Consider the following 14,406-nt stretch of genomic DNA (forward strand, 5'->3'; position numbering starts at 1 on the left):
CTACCGTACACTGATGCTACCGGATCTCAGATTCGTCCTGCTTATTGATATAATTTTCGCATCGGTAGGACGACTCCTCATCGCAATCAGGCAAGGATCATGATGAAATGAAGATGTGTCTTTCTTATATGCTATTATCTCGGCATCACAGCCGTTCACATGCCGATTCAGGTAGATCGTATATAGTAGTAACTCTCGATATTAAATATCATATTTAGACTCAGTCATTTGAGAAAACTCAATTATTGTCCAATTGTAGCCATTTTTCTTGGTAGGTTCTCAGTTTGTGTCCTTTCTCACTCTATAGCCCCCTACACCCTACTTGCATGTTTATGCAGGGCCGTTATCGTTATCGCACCACCTGACCGATTACATCCGAGATACATATAAAGAAGGTTGGTCGTATAGAGAGGTTGGTCCTAGAAGAACTCGTTCAAATATTGTTAGATCTGTGAAATACGAGGATAAGTAGACGAAGTCAATAGTGGTTATCCAGGAAATAAAAGGTGCAAAGGGATCATGCCCGTGTCATCGAAGCTTCAAAGGCGTCGAGGGAGAGGCAATATGCCAGGCTATTTCACAAGTACCATTTTGTGGTTCGTTCGGCGATGGTTCGAGGTGATTTTCGAGGTTACGCTTTTCTGGAGAGATGTAAGTAGAGTTGATTCTTGATTTGGCAGATTCTGGAGTATTTCTAACTGAAATTTATAGAAAATATTTATCTATTTCACTTCGAAAAGCGAACGGTCCATTCTTAAAGCAGAGCTGGAAGGAGCTCGATCGCTTCAAGAATGGGAGCATACGGCCGAGCAACTTGATACATTACTGGGGAATGATATATGGTAGGTTTAGAGGTTACTATAATTTTACGGATGTACTGGATAGTTGTCTTATGATTATAATGGATTGCTAACATGAACAGGCGCCAGAACCCAAAGAGCAAGAATTACGATTATAAACTTATTGCAGTCAGGCTGAAGAAACTAATACAGGCTAGAAATGATGGCGACGTTTCAGTTCTGATAAACCTTCTTCGTTCAGATCTACTACGGAATCTCGGTAGTATTGGAACGACATGTTTGTACAATAGAGCATATTCAGGTACCAAACTTTTGATTGAAGATTATATAAATGAGGTAATTATGGCATTGGAATATATCGACGATCAGCCTCTAGATGTTATTAGAGATCAACAACGACGAGATTTCTTCCACGACACAAGACAATCATTTGGGCTGTCTGCTCTAGTTCTTCATGGTGGGTCGCTGTTTGGACTGTGTCATATTGGTACAGTCAAAGTTCTTCACAACTCTGGTCTGTTACCAGGGATTATCTGTGGATCGACTGTAGGTGCCATAGTGGGTGCTCTTGTGTGTAGTTGTACAGAAGACGAATTACCAAAAGTCATCGATAACATTGCCAAAGAGCTACCACCCTTAAGTCAGGAATATGAAGATCTGAAATATGGAAGTGTATTTGAAGGGGTGTTAAGCTCGTTTTATCCTCCTGAAATCATCTTATTTGAACAATATGTGAGAAACAAGTTGGGAAATCTTACTTTTGAAGAGGCATATCTGAGAAGTGGAAAAGTTCTGAACATTACCATTACTCCAGTGGCAGACGACTCATACAACGATAATGGTACGAACAATGCCGGTGATGAGAGTGATGTTCAAGCGAGTCATGGCGATTACAGTGGTTGTCAACAAGGAACAACCCCAAAGATAAGAAAAGAGAGGAAGTCGCAACCGGGAAAAAATGCAAAATATATATTATCAGAAGTTCCAAGGCTACTGAATTATTTATCAACTCCAAATGTAATTATATGGTCGGCTGTTCGGGCTAGCATTGGTTCAGGCATTTTGCAAGGAAAAACTGAGCTTCTTGTTAAAAATCATTTAGGAGAGATTGAGCAGTTTTTGCAGCACGAAGTTAAATTCGCACCGTCTAACCAGACTGTATATTTGAACAGAAGAGAGTCTCCATATACACGACTAGCAGAACTTTTTAATGTCAATAACTTTATTGTGTCGCTTGCTCGACCATATTTGGCACCAATCTTGTTGTCAGATTTTAGGCATCGTGGACATCGAGGATGGGGCCTGCGACTAGTTCGTCTGGCGCGACTGGAATTTCAACATCGCTTGCAACAGCTAACACAATTGGGTATTCTTCCGGGTGTATTCCAACGAGTGTTTGTAGATGAAAACATTCCTGGTGGGTTTCAAGTAACGATCGTGCCAGAGCTGTCTTCGGTACGAGATTTTGCCAAAGTTTTTGATGGACACAACATTGCTGATAAAGTCAACTACTGGATTTGGATTGGTGAGAGAAGTGTGTGGCCGATGATGGCAATTATCTGGGCCCGAAGTGCTGTTGAGATTGTGCTTAATAGCGTTTATACTCGTAAAGGCAGAGAACTGCGATCAGATGCAACCTGATATATATGATACGATATTCATATCATATCCCAAGTCTGTGGTTGTCGCAACTAAAATTGTGACTAATATTAAAATCAGAATCTATTTAGAATCCAGTCAGAAACCTGTTGGACTTGTCATGGCTCATATTTATATTAAACAATTTTTTTGTCTAGTACGCTTGTTAATAAATAAATAAATATACAATGGAGGACAAGCTAGCGGTACATAAGCTTGACTGTATCAGATACATGGTAAAGATACTCGTTTTCGACAACGACCTTTGTTTCGTTGACACGAGGTCCACGAGTGATTCGAAAGATACCCGTAACATCATCAGCCCGACCTGTTTCAAATGGACGCAATGATATCAGTAAACTCGAGGTATGAATCAATTGTGTTAAGAATTTGACTTGGTTTTCTCCAATTGGAGACACTGGCTGAATAAGTGGTTCATCAGCATTAGCAAATACAAATGTTTGAGAGCTTAGCTGACGCAAGTCATAAATGAATCGGCTTACTTGATCCCATGTATAGAGACCGGTAGCAAGTAAGACGTCTGGTTCTTCGATGATAATCAGAGGTTTTAGTTGAGATCCATCCTGTGCCCCTCTGGAGGTGGTGATAGACTTTGCAACTATCTCAACTAGACTGTCTAGATTAGTTGGCACAAACTTGTCACCACTAGTCTTGCTGCCATTTGCAAACAAACTGCTTGAAAGATCAACAATTGAAAATACAGATTTAGGGACATGGGAAACATCTGAACCTGAATATCGCTTTATTCCTTTGATATGAATATTCGACCGTTCTGTAAAGGTAATGAGCACGGTTGGGCTGGTTTTGTTGCTTACGTGCCTACCACACACAGTATCGACAAGCCAGGTTGGAGCAACCTCGAGACTCGAAGTTACCAGGCATAAATCAGAGCCTTCTCCCGAACTCAGTTCAATGCTTCCATCTTCAAAAAATGCCAAATCTCGAACTGACAAGAATTTTTGGGCCATATTTACGTCCACCCTGCTACGAAGATCATGTCAAGACAGTTGCAACTTTAAATAAAAAATAAGTGTTCCTGCATCCACAACACGTGACTAGTTGTTCACAATTCCACAAAATGAACCACTGATATATTAATTGAACACTCAATTTCAAATTTATTTTTACGTAGAAGTTGTGAATTTTGGGATTATGGTTTTATTGATTAGTCTATTGTTGGTTTAATGGTTTTTGAAAATGATTTGTGTCTTCAACGAAAAACTTCCATATGTGTAGCAAGTAATTAGCTTATACTGAATGATAATTGAAGAGTTTCTGATAACAAGATGACCTAACTAAGTTATTTTCAGCCAAACGTAAACCATTACTTAATAAAACTAAGTTATAAATGACAACCCCGTTTATCAATGATAATTCATCAAGTGATAATATAACTGCAATACCCAGGGGTTAATAAAATAAATATATCGAGATGCAAGAAGTTGGTGCATATCAGCCGCACTGAAAAATTATAGATAGGCTGTGAAAAAAATAGAAAAGCACCACACTTGATACTTTCACCCTTCAAGCTATAAACCAAACTACAGCAATGGTTTCTACTTTGCCACAATTACCTGCTGATTGGAGCGCTCCTGAGGGATTCAGCGCCACTGCTACTTTCAGCTCGCCTGTTAAGAGACAGGTCGAACCTGTTGGTCCTGGCTTCTTGGCCCATGCTCGTCGTACTTTGAGAGGCCGTACCTGGTCCGAGGATGAAAAGATTCAAGCTCAACAAAACGTTAAAAAGGTCGAGGATGATAACAACGATGATCTTGTTGAAGATGAGCCTGAAGATCCTGAAATGTTGAAGAGAGATCCTAAAGACTGGAAGAAGCAAGATCACTACGCCGTGTTGGGTCTGTCCAAGTACAGATACAAGGCTACTGAGGAGCAAATCCGTATTGCCCACCGTAGAAAGGTTCTCAAGCACCACCCTGATAAGAAGGCTGCTGAGGGTCAACTCAATGAAGATGGCTTTTTCAAGTGTATCCAAAAGGCTTTCGAGATTCTTCTTGATTCTAACAAGAGAAGACAATGGGACTCTGTTGATCCTAAGGCCAATGTTCTTCCTCCTAAGAACAAGGGTGGTGATTTCTTTGAAGATTGGACCAAGGTCTTTGATGCTGAGGGCCGTTTCTCTAACAAGCAACCTGTTCCTTCTTTGGGTACTTTGGAGACCGAGAAGCCTGAGGTCGATGCCTTTTATGCTTTCTTTTACAATTTTGACTCTTGGAGAACCTTTGAGTACTTGGATGAGGATGTTCCAGATGACACTTCTAACAGAGATAATAAGCGTTATATTGAGAAGAAGAATAAGGCTGCTCGTCAAAAGCACAAGACCGATGATATTGCTAGATTAAGAAAGCTTGTCGATACTGCTCTTAAGCTTGACCCTCGTATTCAACTTTTCAAGGAGAAGGAGCGCAAAGCTAAGGAGCAACGTAAGTGGGAGAGAGAAGCTGGTGCACGTGAGGCTGCCGAGGCTGAGAAGAAGGCCAAGGAAGAAGCTGAGAAGAAACGTGCTGAGGAGGAGTCAGCTTCCAAGGCTGCTAAGGAAAATTCCAAAAAGGCTAAGGAAGCCGCCAAGAATGCTAAGAAGAAGAACAAGAGAACTATCCGTGGAAGTGTTAAGGACGTCAATTACTTTGCTGCTGCTGGTTCTGAGCCCTCTGCTGCTGATATTGATGCCATCTTGAATGATGTTGATGCTATCATCGACAAGCTTGACGATGTTAAGCTTCAAGACCTTGCTAACAAGCTTTCAAACAACCCCGATGCTGACACCGTCAAGGCTGCCTTTACTGAATCCAAGGATGTCGTTTCGGGTCTTAAGTACTTTTAGGTTTTGTCATCTATGTAGGAATATAGAGTTATTTTTAAGTTTAGATCTCGTTTACCAGAAAGCTCAACTGCTATCTTGAGCCTCAATATATTCTGAGCCGAGGATGACAGAGTCATGATATCATTTGCTGCCACAATGTTGTGAACTTAGCTCAGGTAGATCTATCCTTCATTGTTATGGTGTCATAAATTTAACTTTAAAATTCAAACTAAAGATGTTCCTGAACAGTGTCAAAATCATCAAAATATTAGAGCAGAAATCCTATGGACTGACCGTCCGGGGTGTTTCATCAATTAAGTATTGATCATATAAGCCAAAGTCATACGCGCCCGGCAAAACAAGTAGTTAGTTAATTGCATGATATCAAGTCATTACCCAGATTTAGACTTATCCGGGTAACCGCAAAAAAGGTCTTGTTTCCCAAATTCATTTTATCTTTTTGCCCCAGAGGAAATCTCCATGGTTTATGAGAACGGTTGGCGACACTTGTAGAGAACGACCCGCTCCACATATTGAATTGATTCGCTCACCTTGGAGGATTCATTTTTTTCCTATTTGCACCCTCTGGAAATATTAGTTAAATAGATATTGACTACAAAAGCCAAAGTCTCCCCACCTAGCAAAGACGTAGTTAAGCCGAATTAGTAGGAGATATTAGTCTTGATGTTATGCCTGAATAGTTTAGTACTTGATTTAAATCATATTGTAGCTTTGAATTGGTAATATTTTCAAAAGAATTCGGGGCACCAGTTTTGGTGTTCCCAATATATGCGGCATTAGAACTACGCATGGTCAGATTTAACAACTGTTACCCGGTTTTTAAAGTTTCAATTGGGAAAAAGTCATTTTCCATACTTTCATTTTATATTTTGTGTCTCAGAGGAGATCTGCCATTTTCATCCAAAAGATTGGAGATATTTGTAGAAAACGATCCGCTTGACACACTAGTTTGGTTCTTTATCTTGGAGAGTTTATTATACGCTTATTTGCACACTCTGGAAAAATTAGTCAGAAAAATACTAACCCCAAAAGTCAAAGGTATCCCATACGGAAAAGATGTAGTTAATGGAAATTAGTTGAAGAAATCATTTAATATATTAATTATGAACAGTTTAGTTCACGATCCAAGTGCTACTGTGTCCTTGAACTGCATATATTTACAACAGACCTGGGGGTGGCATTTTGATGGTCTCATGTATTACCCGGCATTTACGGTAAAAATTACCGGTCAACCCTATTGTAAGATCTCTTGCATCAGGCCAGATCTCCTTCATCCATCCAGGCCAGATCTCTTTCATCCAGGCCAGATCTCTTGCATCCAGGCCCGATCTGCTTCATCCAGGCCAGATCTCCTTCATCCATCTAAGCCAGATCACCTGCATCCGTGGGCCAAAGTTTGTGTGACCGGACGGAAATTCTAATATTACAGGGTCAAACTTTAGTTATCTTTCTTGTAGAATTTATTGTATGAGCTGAGCCCGGAAATATCATTTGAATCCGACGGTCTGGATATGACGGGAAAACTCTGCAGTCTTTCCTAAATGAGTCAGGGCCAATGATACCAAATGAAAAACTTGGCATGAATGATCTGAACATATTACTCTAAATGCTCATTCTGGACCGTTAATTGTATGGTTTAAACCTATGATGTCGACTGTAGATGCTAAAATAAATGCCAGAACTGGTTGCTTCACTTGTTACCCGGTGTTTAGAAAAGCACCATATGGAGGTATTCTGTGGTGCTTTTGCCTTTTCATTTTCACTTTCTCCTTCTTAATATGCTTGACTAACGTTATATTAACTGGTGTATTACAAGAGATGCTCTTCTTCTCAGTGTTACGACAAATGTTCCCACTTTCCGAAACTAGTTTTACCCAGCATTGAATTCCATGTAAAAAAACAAGGCGCTGCATGCCGTAGACCTTAATTAGTGAAGCTGGCCACAAGTCTTTCCCGTACACTATTACTTGTCAGATTTGACCCAACGACAGTAACTTAACATGGACAGATAATCTGCACAGATATTGAACTAATTTCTTTCTTATCTCACTGGCTTCAAGTAGCTTCAAAGCTCACCACTCTAGATGCTAAAAGCTCAAATGTACTGGATGGCCATAATCACTGAATAAGACAACCCTCAATTTACTTGAAACTGGGTTCTCTCCCTGTCAGTTTGAATTCAAGTGGTAGCTCATGGTCTCTTCTTGAAACAGTTTTTTCAACATAAACTGATCAATCTAGAGTCTCCAGCTGACCCCTCCAATTTGTATTTCCGCCGCATAGGCTTTGCCCATTACAACTGAAATAGAGGGCTCGGCCCGGGTCTTGCATTCGCAAGAGATATTAGACTAGATCACCGTCAAGATAATTTGTAATTCTACAGGCTAGATTATTATCATTGTTTGACTTTTCTTCCTAATTAATTCTATATAAGTCCGTCTATATACCTGTGCAGCTGTCTCTCAATTGATCGCCTTTAATTCTCTCTAATAATGGCAACATCGCTTTTTAAAAGGCAATCAATTGAATCATGGTGATAAAAGAAGCATAGTCATACTCATCTTAGATAATACTTTTAGAAAACTTGGAGCTTCGGATCTTATTATCATCCGCTCGATGCTTCGATATTAAATCAGACTAATGCGCATAAGTGGAATATTTTGATAAATATACTATCAAGGCGATTGAAGCCAGAACGGAGAATGCCAAATTGTATTTAACTGATATAAATATGGCGAAATCCAAGGACAAGGGAGAAGTGTTTTTCTCGCGGGGTATTGCGTATAACTACATTGTAGTGATTGATGCAGGTTCATCAGGATCGCGAATTCATATTTATCACTATCCAGCGACAAACGATGTTGCCAAGTTAGAAGAACTTCACAATAAGGGTGACCATTTGGCTCATGATGAAAACGACCCATTATCGAAATGGACTACTTTCCCAAGGGTTTCGAAATCGGGGAACAAATGGCATAAGAAAATTAATCCAGGAATGTCCTCTTTTGCCAACAATCCTCAAGACATTGGTAAGGAGCATATCAAAAAGCTCGTCAAGTACGCAGAAGAAATCATTCCGAAGGCGCAAATCCCTAGAACTCCTGTTTTTGTATATGCCACGGGTGGACTTAGGCTCCTAGAGAACAGTCAATCGCATGCTATATTAAGCAATGCTTGTGAATATATTCAAAAGGAGACAAAGTTCTTTCTGCCAGATTGTGCCAGTCATCTGAAAGTGATTGACGGTGCCACTGAGGGACTGTTTGGTTGGCTTGGTCTAAATTATCTGATTGGAGGTATTGAAGACCCACAAAGTCATTCGCATGGCAAGGATCATAGTACATATGGATTCTTAGATATGGGTGGTGCTTCAATGCAGATAGCATTTGTACCGAATGCTACTGAGATTGAGGAGAACAAGGCTGAGCTGTACAGAATTGCTCTTGCTAGTCTTGATGGGACTCAAGACAGAATGTATGATATCTACTCGAAAAGCTTTCTTGGTGCTGGTGTTAACGAAGCCCGCAAGACTTATTTAAAATCGTTGACTACTGTAAACAAGGATGGAGATATCGAGGACCCCTGTGCACCAGTTGGTTTGAAGCATAGTGAAATCGTCAAACGAGATTTACAAAAGGTTGATGTCGAAGAGGAGGATGAGCGTGATGATGATGAAGACGAAGATGACGATGACGATGACGACGATGATCTGGAGGACGACGACGACGATGACGAGGATGATGAGGAGGAGGATCAAGACGATGAGAAGAACGATAAAAGCGACAAGGGAGACAAGAGACCCAAGAAAGACGATAAAGAAAATAAGAACAAAAGTGACAAGAAGATAGAAGACACTAAGGATGATAGTGACAAGAGTGGAGATCAAAGTGATAAACTGCCTCCAAATGCAAATACCAAATCGTATATTGGTACTGGTAATTATGAAGCTTGCAGGAAGCAAATATCACCTATTTTATCAAGTATCAAGAACAGTGGTAGCCCAGATTTTGATTTTGAAATTAATCACTTCGTCGGAGTCTCTGAATACTTTGACACTCCTGATAAGGGCTTTAGCTTGGGAGGTTCATTTGATTACGACTCTTTGAACACCAAAGTCGAGCAGTTCTGTGGTAGCAAGTGGGACTCGATCAACCCAGAAGAATATCCCCAGTTATCTAAAGAAAACCTGGAACTGCTTTGTTTCAAGTCCAGCTATCTGTTAGGTGTAGTAGATGAAGGCTTCCAATTCCCCCAGCTTGCTGACAAGCCGTCACCTGCTGACGGCGAAGTAAACGACAAAGTTGATAACAACAATCTCACGACCTATCTCGACCCATTGCAAAGTGCAGAAGATATCAACGGAGTGGAGTTCTCATGGACTCTTGGACCTGCTTTATTATATGCAGCTGGAGAGCTCAGCATGCACAAACGATCCGAACACAACGGTATCCAGCTGAACTCGGGATCGAGTTCCTGGCAGTACGGTGGTGAAGTGAATGGGTACACTCGACCTGAACTTCGTCGACAGGATCTCGATGACGATGACGATGAAGCCAGTTGGGGCGAGTATTTCGACGAGCACTCACACCGTTTGTACGGCTCCATCATCTTCTTGCTCATTCTCGTCGTAGCAGTCTATCTCCTTCTCGGCCGTCAACGACGCAAACTGATCCTCCAGTCCCTAGTATCTCGATTCAAGAACTTTCCAGCCAAAGGCGGCCAATACTCCCTCGTATCAGGACCCACGCGGCGCAACCCGTCTCCACAACCAGAAGACTTCGAGCTCCAGGACGTCGAAGACGGTTTCGACATCGCATCCGACGACGAAGAAGCCAATGTCCGTGGCCAGTCTCCTCATGTAGAAGTATAAATAAAAATTTAGGGTATGTCACCTTGTGCCTCCGGCGGCTGGGCTCCGCCCAGACCCGTTGTGCTCGCTTCGCGAGCTTTTCTCGGGGCTCGACCGTGAAATTTGGGGGGATACACGCCCGACTCGAGCGGAGCGAGAGGAGCCGCGGGGTCTGGGGCACAGCCCCAGCCGCCGGAGGCATCCTGTCCCTTCGATTCAAATTTGAGCCGAAATATGAGCAAAAGGTGATGTGAAGGGAGGTCAGACGACCCCTGATCCCGGGTCGGAAATGCACCCTGGCGATCTATCTTAATCTTATCTTTTGACAAATCTCAGATATCCCTTACCCGAGGCGAAATATGTCTGCTGCACCACCCGATCCCGAGAAAGAGTCCGGAGATTTCAGTCAGATCAAGGTTCCTGAAATTATTTATATCTACTAAAAATGGCATCTTCTGCTGCTGGAACTAAAAAGGTACGTCCTAATCAAGCAGTTACTACCAAATTTGAGTTGCAGATGCGATATGAGATACTTAGCTACGAGAGAATCCCGCTATTGACTCATATTTCATGTGACTCTCTAGACAGGTACCATAAGGTCGACTTCAGGTAACTTTAAGATCCTATTTCAATTCTTGGTTCACATTTGAAGTTTTGTGACTATTAAATCTGAACTGCTGCTGGAACAACAGGATTCCAAGAGATCTCGGTTTCAGGATCTATGACCTGATCCTCTCAGCCAAATGCTACTGAATATGAAAAGCTGGCGAGAATTTTACTAACATTTTGTAGCCAGAAGCCTGGAAATCTTTTGTCGCAGGTGCCTCTGCCGGGGCTATTGAAGGATTCATCACTGTAAGTATTGAGAATGGATACCCTACAGGCCATTGCTCACAGTCACCTCTCACACAGGACCTGATATCTAACGATACATTCTAGTATCCATTTGAGTTTGCCAAAACAAGACTCCAGCTCGTGGACAAGTCATCAACTGTAAGTAACCACCTTTGGAACAGTCTCCTATAAGACTTTCATTTCATCTCTCAGCCCAAAATCTGTCATATCACCCCACGCCCGACTCGAGCGAAGCGAGAGGAGCCACGGGGTCTGGGGCGGAGCCCCAGCCGCCGGAGGCAAAGCTCCCTCCACTACAAGTCTAACAAGCCAGACGTCCAGAAACCCATTGAAATTGATTGCTAATACAGCTCGTCAGCAGGGAATCAAGTCGTTATATACAGGATGTGGAGCATTTGTGATTGGCAACACGGCCAAGGCCGGTGTGCGGTTCCTGGGATTCGACTCGATTAAACAGCTTCTTCGTGACGAAGAGGGAAATCTGTCGAAAACCAGAGGAGCACTTGCAGGACTTGGAGCAGGTGTAATTGAGTCGGTTGTTGCAGTGACGCCTTTTGAAACGATTAAAACCGCCATGATCGATGACAAGCAGTCGAAGAACCCTAAATACCAAGGACTTGTTTCCGGAACACGAAGACTTATTCAAGACAAAGGCATTTCTGGAATCTACCGAGGAGTAGTCCCCGTGACGATGAGACAGGCCGCTAATCAAATGGTGCGCCTGGGTTCGTATAATGCCATGAAGACAGTCATTCAGTCATATAAAGAGGACCCCAATCTCCCCCTGTCATCTCTTGAAACCTTCGCAGTTGGGGCTGTTGCCGGTATCATCACAGTCTACACGACAATGCCGCTGGACACCGTCAAAACGCGAATGCAGAGTCTGGAAGCCAAGTCGCAATATTCCGGCACTCTCAACTGTTTCTACAAAGTAGCCAAGCACGAGGGCGTCGTCACCTTCTGGAAGGGCGCCACACCGCGTCTCGGCCGTCTCATCCTCAGCGGCGGTATCGTGTTCACCATCTATGAAAAAATCATGACCATCCTGGCCTAATAGAACTGTACAAATCACTCTGGGAGCCGGTGTGCCTCCGGCGGCTGGGGCTCCGCCCCAGACCCTGGTTGCTCCTGCTTCGCAGGAGTTTGCCTGGACCGTCGACGAAACCGACTCGAGCGAAGCGAGAGGAGCCGCGGGGTCTGGGGCAGAGCCCCAGCCGCCGGAGGCAGGCAGGGGACGGGGAGAAATCGGACTGAAATGAATAAATAAAGAAGCTATAATTAAACAATGGATTCTGACGCAGTGGCAGCGGCAGGCGTCTCATCAGCAGGGGTGGACGAGGTGTCGCTGGCGTTGTTGCTTCGGATGATGGCAATTTCCATTCGGCGGGCCTGGATGTAGTCGGCCAGACTCTTGAGAATGAGGATCGAGCCTACCACCATGAGCAGGGTCGAGATCCAGCCGGCCGCGGCACCGGGATTGTGGGGTGGAGATGCGATTGTGGCCACGACCGGGTGGTGTGATTCGGAAACGGTGCCGGGGATGTTGGTAGTAGTACCGCCAAAATCATTGGGATTCGATGGCTCAAATTCACCGGGGTTGTTGATGTTGTTATTGTTTCCTCCGTGGTTACTGCCTGGCAGTGGCTCGGGTTGTAGGTAGAATCCACACTGGAGAAGAGTGATACCTAGTCCGGCTCGTGATCCTTGTTTGGCAGCATGCGATGTGTGTAAAAGATAGGTCAAGAAGAACCCGACAAACTGGAATGCTGATGATACAATCATGTTCCAGGCAAAGTTGACTGGGCTGCCAACAGGAAGTCCTTCAATGAACAGCTCGTCCGTCAGACCAGGGGCCATAATTGTTGTTTCCCAGTATGGTGGAGTGGCATCAGCAGCTGCTTCTTCATATGAAGGAGGTTCCTGTTCAGCATCATCTGGTTTCTCTTCACCATTGGTTCTGGCAGTTAAATTAGCAAACACCCCGTCGTTATTATGAGACGCTCTACGAGGTCCTCGTGGCCAAAAAGACGACAAAAACCCTCCTCCTGTACTTCTTGATGGTGAAACAGGTGTGCTGACCCCGCTCCTGTTTCCACTGCTACTTCCACTAGAATCGAAATCACCCTCTCCTGGAGCTGGTGAGCTGGTACCACTGCGAATATTTCTAGTCACCACGACCCCTGTTTCAAAATCTTCGTACTGTCTAGTTTCCGATGTCGAAGCGCCATCCTCGGCATCGAAAAGAACCTCACTACCATGTCCAGTATTACCACGCTGGTTCTGACGCTGGTGCTGATGGTCTTGATGCTGGTGGCGGCCAGAAAAGTTCCGGTCATCACCCTCCACATCATCGTCATCGCTCTCATCAAAAGCATCAACTAAACGGTCTGTTTCTCCTCGGCCATTTGCATTTCCATCGTCATCGCTGAAACTGCCTGATCTGTATGAAGGAGGTCCTGAAGGCACCTGGCTTTGTTCAAGCTATTTCTCTGTTAGTTTCATATTCTCCATCAACCAAACTCCTTGTATCCTCATCTCCTTGGTTTTTCCCCTCACTTTCCAAACAAACAAGCTGATCCAGACAAACAACCAACTTCGTTTGTTTTTGTTCTCAAACAAGCGACGTGTGAACTCTACCAACTTACCCTCGAGTATGCTTGGTTGGCCATGATTCGGCTATTGCGGTGACGGTTTCTGTGACTAGAGCTCCTCCTAACTTGAAACCTCTAATGGTCTTTCTCCCTTCAAAATCGAATCTCGGCTCTCGCTTGCCAAATATCGGTCGAGAAATTCGGCTGGTCTCTGTATAAATACTGAGTTTCTCGCAAATTAAACCGGCTTATATCGCTCGTCGGACGTTATTATTAGTAAACAGAGGCGATTGCCGCTGCTGCTGCACATTACACTACTGGGACATCTCGGATCCAATAGTGGCAGTGCCGCTATCGCACCGCATCTCGAATATTCTTTTACCGGAGGTCACGTGCCTCCGGCGGCTGGGGCTCTGCCCCAGACCCCGTAGCTCCTCTCGCTTCGCTCGAGTCGTTCTTTCGGGGGGAGAGCGGAGGGTTTCAAGGGTTGCGGGGACGTAGACGGAACCGACTCGAGCGCAGCGAGAGGAGCCACGGGGTCTGGGGCAGAGCCCCAGCCGCCGGAGGCATGCCTGCACCCCGCCAGTCAGCGACAGCGTATGTGGCTCGTGGATCAGGAGGCGAGGAGGCAGCAGGATCGCGATGGGCTGGATGGTGGGGTAGATTGGACGGTGGGGTAGATTGGACGAGTTGCGGTGAGAAAGGAGACGGACGCTTGGCAGACGATCTGTGATCTGGCAGAGCAGCAGACGAGAGCGCAGCAGTGGATTTTGAAAGGGGATACAAATAAAAAAATTAGGGGATAGAAAA

The 14,406-nt window shown here is 44.0% G+C and overlaps 5 protein-coding genes across 5 annotated transcripts; 3 read left to right on the plus strand and 2 right to left on the minus strand.

Moving 5' to 3' along the window:
* Nucleotides 1-914: 914 nt before the first annotated feature.
* TGL3 (Tgl3p) lies at nt 915-2,441 on the plus strand (the record flags this gene model as incomplete). Its single annotated transcript, XM_018882598.1, has 1 exon — nt 915-2,441. The coding sequence occupies one exon, from the start codon at nt 915-917 to the stop codon at nt 2,439-2,441; it is 1,527 nt and encodes a 508-aa protein (XP_018734871.1).
* A 197-nt stretch (nt 2,442-2,638) lies between these two features.
* Nucleotides 2,639-3,427, minus strand: ELP6 (Elongator subunit ELP6; the record flags this gene model as incomplete). Its single annotated transcript, XM_018882599.1, has 1 exon — nt 2,639-3,427. The coding sequence occupies one exon, from the start codon at nt 3,425-3,427 to the stop codon at nt 2,639-2,641; it is 789 nt and encodes a 262-aa protein (XP_018734872.1).
* Nucleotides 3,428-4,008: 581 nt separating this feature from the next.
* On the plus strand, nt 4,009-5,301 carry ZUO1 (zuotin; the record flags this gene model as incomplete). Its single annotated transcript, XM_018882600.1, has 1 exon — nt 4,009-5,301. The coding sequence occupies one exon, from the start codon at nt 4,009-4,011 to the stop codon at nt 5,299-5,301; it is 1,293 nt and encodes a 430-aa protein (XP_018734873.1).
* A 2,731-nt stretch (nt 5,302-8,032) lies between these two features.
* YND1 (Ynd1p) lies at nt 8,033-10,171 on the plus strand (the record flags this gene model as incomplete). Its single annotated transcript, XM_018882602.1, has 1 exon — nt 8,033-10,171. The coding sequence occupies one exon, from the start codon at nt 8,033-8,035 to the stop codon at nt 10,169-10,171; it is 2,139 nt and encodes a 712-aa protein (XP_018734874.1).
* Nucleotides 10,172-12,283: 2,112 nt separating this feature from the next.
* BSD2 (Bsd2p) lies at nt 12,284-13,674 on the minus strand (the record flags this gene model as incomplete). Its single annotated transcript, XM_018882603.1, has 2 exons — nt 12,284-13,471; nt 13,651-13,674. 2 exons carry the CDS (start codon nt 13,672-13,674, stop codon nt 12,284-12,286), a joined length of 1,212 nt encoding a protein of 403 aa, XP_018734875.1.
* Nucleotides 13,675-14,406: the final 732 nt, after the last annotated feature.

This window comes from Sugiyamaella lignohabitans, chromosome A (genome assembly GCF_001640025.1).
Source record: "Sugiyamaella lignohabitans strain CBS 10342 chromosome A, complete sequence".
In the NCBI taxonomy this organism is placed as follows: Eukaryota; Fungi; Ascomycota; class Dipodascomycetes; order Dipodascales; family Trichomonascaceae; genus Sugiyamaella; species Sugiyamaella lignohabitans.